We start from the raw sequence: 10,463 nt of genomic DNA, 5'->3' as shown, positions 1-10,463 counted from the left end.
GTTTTCAACAATATTATAATAACACCAACATCTACAAATGACCCATTTTATAATGCTGTACAATCTCCCAAAAATGTTCCAAAATTTGATTTCTCCCTGGAATATTTTTGAATGAGTTCATCTAAATTTTGACCTGTGACAACAACTCCTGACCTGTGATGGCAATTCTCTTTATAACTTAGCTTATGATCGTACTTCCACTTCATCATCATCTATTTCAAGACATTGAGGAAGAATAGCCTGCATACGCTCCATAAATACTGCAAATGTAAAAATGAATAGGATTCCAAACACATTTTAATTTACAATTAATGTCACAAGTAACAATCATATTTGGCTGAAGCAATCATCTGTGAGAAGGTAAGAGCACTAATACCTGAGGAATGTGGAAAGCATCCAGCTTGTTCTTGTGGTAAAGACAGGAAAGTTCCTGAAGACAATGTAGCAGAATATAAACAATGTGAAACTCCCACTGCTGAGACAAAAACCAACACAACCAACACTGAACACACGGTACAATCTCAGGGCAAGGGGACTCAACATTAACATCGACTGAAGATGCTGTGCTCCCGAGTATTCCAGTCTTCCCTCAGCCCATTGATGGACTTCTACTGGCCTGTGCACAGTCTTTGGCCAGAGGTCCAACCTCTTCTCTGCCAGCGGTATTTACTGCAGAGAAACATGCTGGAGATCAAGAGCAGTCTGGAGCTAATGGAGAAACATCAGCAGCACGTCTTTGGAGAGATGGACCATGTCCCTGCCTCTGTGGTCATCCAACCAGTCTCCTACACGCTGGAGAAAGAGAGAGAGGGTTTTGCCCCGGCACTGGAGACTAAAGACTTCTCCCCAGAGGAGCTGTCTGTCAAGCAGGTGGGCAGGAAGCTGAGAGTCAGTGGGAAGACAGAGAAGAAGCAGGATGATGGGGAAGGCTCTTACTCTTCCAGATGCCAGGAGTTCAGACAGGAATTTGATCTGCCTGATGGGGTGAATCCTGAGACTGTCACCTGCTCCCTGGATCATGATGGGAAGCTCCACATCGAGGCTCGAAAGAATCCATCATCTGCTGAGGAGGTGGCTGAGAGAGTGGTGCCCATCAACTGTAGCCTGGATATGAAGATGCCACAATTCCTCAGCTCACAGACAGAGGGCAGCAACATAGACACTCAGAGGAATCAATATCTCGGCAAAAAGTTGATAGCTTAAAGACTGAACCTATTTTCACTTCAAATCTCATCTTTGAATTTTTGTCATGTTTTTTTTATAACATTATCGCTGAAATGTCGTGTTCATATGTGTTGTTTTGTTACCCAATAAAATGTCAACTAAATGTATTTTTGTGTACCAATAAAAAGCACCAACAGTACTTATAACAGTTGTTTTGAGCTTATTTCACATACAATATTTCAGTCCCAGTCTTTGGCAAGTCATTGAAAAGGAATGGCAATAGTCTGTGTCCAGATCAAGTGCCCCTTTAAACAGTTAATTAACTTGGAGAAGTTGCTGGAAAAATCCCACAAATAGAATCTTAACAGTTCTTGTAAAGTCAAATCGAGCATATTATTGCATTACAGGTGGTGAATAATTATGCTACCCAATACACACTATGAATAATCTTTTGGTTGTGTGATCTTCTCTCTCAACAACCACATAGCTGTATTTAGAGACAGAGTAAGGAAGCAATGTCGTCAGTGGGGGTGTACATTTCAGGGTCACATCCGACAAGAGTGTTGAGGGAAGTTAAATACTGACTGAAGCTTTATTCATGTATTTACTGCAAGTCATATCAATAAGGGGAACAGATTGCTGAAGTGCACTTGTCATTCATTCTATGTCTATCACTCAAGGCAAAACCATATATTAGATTTGTTATCTTCATAAGCACAGTGATATCAGGAATACTTTGGATTTGTTGTCAGGGGAAAAGGTTATTCAGGAACAGAAAATGGCAGCATGACAAAGCAGCTGTTGTAGATTCCTTTCTAACTTTGTAGGACGTTATGTGACCCTACGACTCCGACCTGCTTCTGTGGTCACTCTGTAAATAGAGCAAAGATATATCCCAGAGGCATTTGGCAGTTAGACTGCAGTATTACCAGGGGCTTGTTTTGGAGTATGACAGAAGTTGCGTAGTCATAACACACTAATGTAGCAGTCAAATGGAATGCTACTGGAACTTTCCACTGGACAGGATAAAAGCTGTGAGCCCTAGTCTGCTCCGGACATAAGCTCTCAGAAACACACTCAGAGACGAGACCAGCAGAAACGACACAGACAGAGTTGATTTGAAGATGCTTTGCCCCAGCATGATGCAGCCTTCCCTCAATCCAATGAGCCCAATGAGCCCCTTCATGGACTTCCACTGGCCCGTTCGCAGTCTCTGGCCAGAGACACGGCCTCTCTTCTTCCAGATGGAGCAGGAAATGATGCGAAATATGCAGGAGATGAGGCACAATATGGAATATATGCAACGACTGCACCAAAAGATTTTTGAAGACATTGAAGGCCCATTATCTTCAACTGACTTCAAGCCTATCTCTTTCCAGATGGGAAAAGAAAACAACCGTTTTGCACTGACACTGGACACTAAAGACTTCTCCCCAGAGGAGCTGTCTGTCAAGCAGGTGGGCAGGAAGCTGAGAGTCAGTGGAAAGACAGAGAAGAAGCAGGATGATGGAAAGGGCTCCTACTCTTACAGATGCCAGGAGTTTAAACAGGAGTTTGATCTGCCTGAAGGTGTGAATCCTGAGACTGTCACCTGCTCTTTGAACGATGGACAGCTACAGATCCAGGCTCCAAAAGTGGTTGCTGTGACAGAAGGCAATGAGAGAGTGGTTCCTATCACTTGCTTACCTGCCATAACCTCACCCGACGCTGCAGCTGAGAGCACTGCTGTAGAGGAAGAGCCCAAGAAGGACTGATTATGATGACACTGTATCATGATATAACTAATACCATTAACTTTATGGCTGGACAATAATATACAACTCCCATGAATATTAGTCAGTACAGACATCAGTGAATTATCTCGGGTAAATTGCTCTTTGTCAAATTTGATAAATGCAACGTCAATAATTCTCAACGGCGTGGAATGTAAAGCCAATGTTTATGCACAGTCAATAAATGTATTATTATTATTTTATTTTTTACAATGTTTTGCCTTGTTTGATGTAATTTCGTTATACAAACCAGTATTTCAGTATGTTGCATTTGGGTAATTAATATTTTTCCATTTAAATCATGTCCCTGAGTTGGTATGATGGGTATGCTCTGGCCTGGTAAACTTGCCTTGAAAATCAAATAGTGGATCAAAAGACAGAGTTTGATTTCATGAAGAGTAATGTAGTTAAACAAAATGGTGTTAGAGTAATGTAGTTAAAAGGTTGTTAGGGTAGTTAGAGTAATGTAGTTAAACAAAATGGTGTTAGAGTAATGTAGTTAAAAGGTTGTTAGGGTAGTTAGAGTAATGTAGTTAAACAAAATGTGCACAAACAGGTTATGTTTGTATGTTATGTGCAAAGAATTAGGAATTATAATAGTGATTTACTAGGATCTGGATCGTTCCGTGTGTGTCTGTCTGTGTTAGTGTCATATTCACAGTGTTCCAATGTGCTAGAGAATATCTGAGTGTCACAGGAGTGGAGTGGTAGCAGTGATTACACCAATCATGTTGTTGTCGTCATGATATCACTGAAGAGATCCTGACATATCTGAACTATTTCTCACAACACTGTAAAAGGTTAAGAGCAGTGTGAACACTGCATATCAAAAAGATGACGAGTAAGAAATTATCCCATGACCTGAACATGTAACTGCAATTAAAGGTCTGGTAAGGTTGTCCTGAACATACACTGTTTTTCTGATTATTTATGTTAATAATGATGTGCTTATATATAAACAAAAAAATATGGGCCTGAATGTTAAATATACTTCCCTCTAACTAACATAATGAAATGGTATATTTCACAAAAATGAATTTAACAAATGTCTTAGAAGTATACTGAACATTTTATTGGGTAACAAAACTACACATTTTATCAAAACATATCATGACATTTAGATAATTCAGTAGAAAAACAAGAAAATCCATAAAGAAGACAGTGTCAGTCTTTAGGCCAGCCTTTAGCCCCTCTATCGATTCTCATTATGTTGATATTAATTGAAGAGTTGATAATGACTGCAAAATTATGTATAGATTTGATTGATTCAATTAAATAGCATCTCAGATTGATTGTTACAAGATATGAAATGTAAATGCATACAGTTTCATAACCATAAAAATATAGATTAGAAAATGTAACATCCAGTCAAATAAAAAATAGCATAATAATATGATCAGTCTTTATTTGAAATAGTGTTCTGTTGTTTCTCCTATGTGTCTGAGGTGCTGCCCTCTATGTTGCTGCCCTCTGTCTGTCAGCTGAGGAATTGTGGCATCTTCACATCCAGGCTACAGCTGATGGGCACCACTCTCTCAGCCACCTCCTCAGCAGATGATGGATTCTTTCGAGCCTCGATGTGGAGCTTCCCATCATGATCCAGGGAGCAGGTGACAGTCTCAGGATTCACCCCATCAGGCAGATCAAATTCCTGTCTGAACTCCTGGCATCTGGAAGAGTAAGAGCCTTCCCCATCATCCTGCTTCTTCTCTGTCTTCCCACTGACTCTCAGCTTCCTGCCCACCTGCTTGACAGACAGCTCCTCTGGGGAGAAGTCTTTAGTCTCCAGTGCCGGGGCAAAACCCTCTCTCTCTTTCTCCAGCGTGTAGGAGACTGGTTGGATGACCACAGAGGCTGGGACATGGTCCATCTCTCCAAAGACGTGCTGCTGATGTTTCTCCATTAGCTCCTGACTGCTCTTGATCTCCAGCATGTTTCTCTGCAGTAAATACCGCTGGCAGAGAAGAGGTTGGACCTCTGGCCAAAGACTGCGCACAGGCCAGTAGAAGTCCATCAATGGGCTGAGGGAAGACTGGAATACTCGGGAGCACAGCATCTTCAGTCGATGTTAATGTTGAGTCCCCTTGCTCTGAGATTGTACCGTGTGTTCAGTGTTGGTTTCTGTCAAAGCAGTGGGAGTTTCACAGCTTTTATATTCTTTCTCTTGTAGCTCCAGTGTCTTCAGGAACTTTCCTGTCTTTGCCTAAGTTCTCCACTGGGTGTCACCGTGGGAGTAATTTTCTACATTTGGATGTTCAGTAATAGAATAGGCTGTGCACATAGTTCGTCCTTTATCTGTGATGATATTGGGTATATTTTCTTACCTATGTGTTTCCCAGCACTCCAGGTCATTAGTACGTCTCCCATAAGTTTTCCTTATACACTCCAAGATTAAAAAAGCATAGGCTTACGTTCAAATGGGCAGGACCAAATCAAATCAAATCAAATCAAATTTATTTATATAGCCCTTCGTACATCAGCTGATATCTCAAAGTGCTGTACAGAAACCCAGCCTAAAACCCCAAACAGCAAACAATGCAGGTGTAAAAGCACGTGTAAAAGCACGGTGGCTAGGAAAAACTCCCTAGAAAGGCCAAAACCTAGGAAGAAACCTAGAGAGGAACCAGGCTATGTGGGGTGGCCAGTCCTCTTCTGGCTGTGCCGGGTAGAGATTATAACAGAACATGACCAAGATGTTCAAATGTTCATAAATGACCAGCATGGTCGAATAATAATAAGGCAGAACAGTTGAAACTGGAGCAGCAGCACAGTCAGGTGGACTGGGGACAGCAAGGAGTCATCATTTCAGGTAGTCCTGGGGCACGGTCCTAGGGCTCAGGTCCTCCGAGAGAGAGAGAAAGAAAGAGAGAATTAGAGAGAGCATATGTGGGGTGGCCAGTCCTCTTCTGGCTGTGCCGGGTGGAGATTATAACAGAACGTGGCCAAGATGTTCAAATGTTCATAAATGACCAGCATGGTTGAATAATAGTAAGGCAGAACAGTTGAAACTGGAGCAGCAGAATGGTTGCACCAGAATGGTTGCAGAATGTCCATTTTCCCCATTGTAACTATAGACTATAGTTTTCAAATCGCTTTCATTTTTCATATGTAATTTGCAAGCCTATGAATGGCAAGGCAGAACAACTATATAGGCCAACCTGACTGACAGTGATTTCAGCTGCTCATTGAAAATTACATTTCCTATTCAAGTCATGCAAGAAAGCTTTTTTTTCTGAAACGGATATTGCCTGTTAGATATGCTTCATATTCATGCCCATGTCAATATCAGGACATGGACATTGAGGACATTGAGATTAAGTGAAAAATGTGATCTGCATAGGGACATATCATGCTTAGTCACTGTGCAGTATGTGCAAACTGAATTTCACAGACTAGAGGAAAATTGTGTTAAGTTTAATGAATTTTCCTTATCTCATAGGACAGACGATTTATGCTATTCTGTGGGTTGCGTACGGTGCAAAAATGTAAAGGTTGATTATATAGTATAGCAGCTATATAGCCTCACCCCGGTTCCCTGCCTAGTCTATTCAAATCGAATTGTATTGGTTAATTGGCTAGTCTATCTGGTTGAAAGAGCAACAATAAACTGTTATAAATAACAAGCTCCTTTATCAGAAATGTGGGATTACAACAGTATAAAAATATTAAAACATACTGTTTTGAAAGCCTGTTATAAAAATATTTTTAGGGGGGATATTCACTGCTGACAATCGAAACCGGAAATTACAGTTTCCACTTCCAGGAAGTTTAGCCAATATATTTCTTGTTCCCAGTGGGACTGTTGTAAAAATGGCGGCGCCTCGTCGCCCTTCTCAGCAGCAACAACAGAGCATATCCTCGCCATCTCGCAGTACTTATCTTTCCCCCACTCCTCCGGGATCTCCTACAGTTCCCGGTGGTGGAGTAATTTTGGCTCCAGCCGGTGCTGAACTAGACAGCGCCGGTGATCAGGAGTTAACTCCGGCCTCCCCCGATATCCCCGTCCCGGCCCTGAGCAGTAGCACCAGCTCCTCTAACGTTAGTACCACCGGGGGTGGCATCAGCGCTGGCCCCAGTCCTGACTCAGGCAGCACTAGTCCCGCGGGCGGCGACTGCGGGACAAGCGGGGCTTTCAGAGAGTTGTTTGAAGCCTGTCGCACTGGGGATGTATCGCGGGTGAAGAGGCTGGTGGATACGGTTAACGTCAATGCCAAGGACATGGCTGGTCGAAAATCCACTCCTCTGCACTTCGCTGCAGGTAGCGTTAACGACTGCGTATTGGCGACCCGTATTGTCATGTTATGCTCACTATGACGACCTGGTTTGTTTTGCTAACTAGTAGCTAGCCAACTACTTCGGTAAATAGTTAACTACCTAACTAACACGTTTTCTTAGGCCAACCTTTTATAGATATCTTGCCCACTCGGTTTGTAAGCTAGTTAACAAACGTTGGTTACAAACTTGGATAGTTAGTTAGCTAATGTTAGGCTAGCTAGATTGTCGAAAGGACCTAGCCAGCTAGTCAAACAAAACGGACTCCCCCTTCGGGTAGGGGTACGGGGTGCTATTAGCCAGCAAGTTGTAGTCAGCAAGTTGCAATAAAAAAGTACAGGCCCTGCCAAGTAGTCAGGCAGCCAGCGTAATTAATCTAAAAACAATTGTAGATCACTAACTAGCAAGTTGGCTTGGTAAGATATCTTTGTATTAAACAAGGAATTTGGCAGGCAAACAAAATACAGAAGTAGATGTGACACACAACCATTATGTCTTCTCATAATAAACAAAGGAAATATGTTAAATAATGATAGAAGGTTGTGTTACACTCTATTAGTGACACATTCGTGGCAGGACGTCCTATGGATGGTAAACACACCTTCAAGGCTGCCTCTAGCCTTTTAGGGCCCCTAAGCAAGATTTAGTTTGCCAGACTGCCAAGAACCTTACCCTCATCCAGACCAAGGTGGCGAGACACGGGAGTGATGACACCATAGGCCCTGTTGATCTCTGCACCAGACAGGATGCTCTTGCCAGTAGACTTCCAACATGTACACTGCGGCATGTATGGGCTTCAGGCAGAAGTCTTCACCCTTTTTGACGTATTTCAGAACTGCAGTTTCCTCTGCTTGGAGCAACAGTGAAGTGGGCAGGGCAGTACGTATTTCTTCTCTTACATCTGCAAGCAGAGTCTGAACATCAGACAGGATGGCATTGTCGCCCTCAATCCATGCAATGGCTACTGCTATAGGTTTCAGGAGTTTCAGGCTGCTTACCACTCTCTCAAAATACATCATCCAGGAGGATCCTCTTGATGGGGCAGTCCATATCAGCAGACTGTGATATGGCCATTTCTTGGAGAGACTCTTTCCCTTCCAGGAGACTGTCAAACGTGATGACAACACCACCCCAGTGGGTGTTGCTGGGCAGCTATAATGTGGTGCTCTTATTCTTCTCACGTTGCTTGGTGAGGTAGATTGCTGCTATAACTTGATGACCCTTCACATACCTAACCATTTCTTTGGCTGTCTTGTAGAATGTATCCATTGCTCATCAGTGCCATGATGTCCTAGAGGAGCAGATTCAATGCATGAGCAGCACAGCCAATGGTTGTGATGTAAGGGTAGGACTCCTCCACTTTAGACCAAGCAGCCTTCATGTTCACAGCATTGTCTGTCACCAGTGCAAATACCTTCTGTGGTCCAAGGTCATTGATGACTGCCTTCAGCTCATCTGCAATGTAGAGACCGGTGTGTCTGTTGTCCCTTGTCTGTGCTCTTGTAGAATACTGCTTGAGGGGAGGAGATGTAATTCATTATTCCTTACCCATGAATATTTGACCACCCATCAGACATAATTGCAATACAGTCTGCTTTCTCTATGATTTGCTTGACCTTTACTTGATATCTGCATCCAGCAAATTAGTAGATTAAGCATGTCTGGTTGGAGGGGGGTGTATGCTAGGCGAAGAACATTCAGAAATCTCTTCCAATACACATTGCCTGTGAACATCAGAGGTGAACCAGTTGCATACACAGCTCGAGCAAGACATTCATCAGCATTTCTGACTACGTTGAGTCAACAAAAACTTCTGATTCCAGGAGGACCAATAAGGATCAATAAGGTGTCTGATTCATCATTTTCACCTCGAATAGAAGTAGAGGGACTTTTGTCAGAGGTTGCTTGTTGTGAATGCTGAGGGAACTTTATGCACTTGGCCAGATGATTCTGCATCTTTGTTGCATTCTTTACATATGATTTGGCATAGTATTTGCAAATGTACACATTTTCCTTCTACATTCGCTGCAGTGAAATGTCTCCACACATCAGATAGTGCCCGTGGCATTTTCCTGTAAGGATTAGAAAGACAAATTAGTTAAAAAAACAAATACAATTCCATGTTCAGATAAATAGTTAAGCAGTTCGATTAAACAACTCCTTTGTAAAATACATGTTTTAAATTTGAATATGTATGGAAACAGGTGAATTAACACACCTCAGTTAGCAGGCTCAAGCAAGCTAAAACCCACATGATAGCAAAAACTAACTAGCAGAAATTGTTAACAATCTATGTCAAATAAAATATATTCACCCCACCCAATGTTGTTATCAAAATTTACCGGAAATCATGTAGTCCTTGGCTCAGACAGTGTAGTAGTGTGGGCTCAATAGCATCTCATTAGTGCCCAATATCTTGATTATCAGCTGTACATGTGATGAAAGAATGCACTGCATGCAGAGGGTTGCAATTCCATTGAATTGGAGATAGTTTAACCAAAATTACGCCACAAGACCTAGAATTGGCTTGTGTACCCACAAAAAGGGTTCACTCTTAATAGCTAACTTTTTTTGAAGAATTTAAGCAAAATTCTCCAAATTCCAGGGCTTAACTTCCCTTGAAAAATTTCCGAAAATTTCCCGAAAGTTTCCGCCCCTTTGCAACCCTAGCCATGATTATTACAAGTTTGATGGCTAGACCACCAATCTAATCTAAACATGTTTAGATGGCATGGCTAATTGAGTTTGCTTGACATAACAAGAGAAACTGCTGATGGACAACCAAATTTAGAAATGCACTTGTGTATTCTGCTAGTGTTAATCACAATAGTAAGTTGAGACTATGACTGAGTTCCTAAAATATATATATAATATATATATATATATCTCACAGTTCCTTTGAAAAGTATTCAGACCCCTTGACTTTTTCCACATCTTATTCTAAAATTGATCAATCTATACACTACCCCGTAATGATAAAGCAAGAACAGGTTTTTAGACATTTTTGCTAATGTATAAATAAAAAACGGAGATATAACATTTACATAAGTATTCAGACCCTTTACACAGTGCTATGTTGAAGCACCTTGGGCAGCAATTACAGCATCGTGTCTTCTTGGGTATGACGCTACAAGCTTGGCACACCTGTTTTTGGGGAGTGCAGATTCTGTGCAGATCCTCTCAAGCTCAGGTTGGATGGGGAGCGTCACTGCATAGCTATTTTCAGGAAGCTGTTCGATCGTGGTTCAAGTCTGG

General features: G+C 41.9%; 4 protein-coding genes across 5 annotated transcripts in view; 3 read left to right on the top strand and 1 right to left on the bottom strand.

The window, feature by feature from the left end:
* The first annotated feature begins 535 nt into the window (after positions 1-535).
* On the top strand, positions 536-1,203 carry LOC115104815 (heat shock protein 30-like). The gene has a single exon (XM_029626142.2). The coding sequence runs from the start codon at positions 559-561 to the stop codon at positions 1,201-1,203; it is 645 nt and encodes a 214-aa protein (XP_029482002.1). The 5' UTR covers positions 536-558.
* Positions 1,204-2,158: 955 nt separating this feature from the next.
* LOC115105915 (heat shock protein beta-11-like) lies at positions 2,159-3,151 on the top strand. Its single transcript, XM_029628414.2, has one exon. The coding sequence runs from the start codon at positions 2,289-2,291 to the stop codon at positions 2,916-2,918; it is 630 nt and encodes a 209-aa protein (XP_029484274.1). The 5' UTR covers positions 2,159-2,288; the 3' UTR covers positions 2,919-3,151.
* Positions 3,152-3,986: 835 nt separating this feature from the next.
* Positions 3,987-5,078, bottom strand: LOC115105917 (heat shock protein 30-like). Its single transcript, XM_029628421.2, has one exon. It carries the CDS (start codon positions 4,990-4,992, stop codon positions 4,414-4,416), a length of 579 nt encoding a protein of 192 aa, XP_029484281.2. The 5' UTR covers positions 4,993-5,078; the 3' UTR covers positions 3,987-4,413.
* Positions 5,079-6,741: 1,663 nt separating this feature from the next.
* The window catches only part of LOC115105897 (poly [ADP-ribose] polymerase tankyrase-1-like), a 152,730-nt gene continuing 149,008 nt past the window's right edge, over positions 6,742-10,463 (top strand). For both annotated transcript variants that reach the window (XM_029628376.2, XM_029628375.2), the window contains exon 1: positions 6,742-7,194. In XM_029628376.2, coding sequence (XP_029484236.1) covers positions 6,747-7,194 — 448 coding nt within the window. In that variant the 5' untranslated portion in view covers positions 6,742-6,746. The remainder of the gene's footprint in view (positions 7,195-10,463) is intronic.

This window comes from Oncorhynchus nerka, linkage group LG22, assembly GCF_034236695.1.
Source record: "Oncorhynchus nerka isolate Pitt River linkage group LG22, Oner_Uvic_2.0, whole genome shotgun sequence".
In the NCBI taxonomy this organism is placed as follows: Eukaryota; Metazoa; Chordata; class Actinopteri; order Salmoniformes; family Salmonidae; genus Oncorhynchus; species Oncorhynchus nerka.
This window is presented reverse-complemented; position numbering and strand designations above follow the sequence as displayed.

Excerpts from the sequence above, each read along its gene's own strand:
- LOC115104815 (XM_029626142.2), top strand. The coding sequence starts at position 559 with ATGCTGTGCTCCCGAGTATTCCAGTCTTCCCTCAGCCCATTGATGGAC.
- LOC115105915 (XM_029628414.2), top strand. The coding sequence starts at position 2,289 with ATGCTTTGCCCCAGCATGATGCAGCCTTCCCTCAATCCAATGAGCCCA.
- LOC115105917 (XM_029628421.2), bottom strand. The coding sequence starts at position 4,992 with ATGCTGTGCTCCCGAGTATTCCAGTCTTCCCTCAGCCCATTGATGGAC.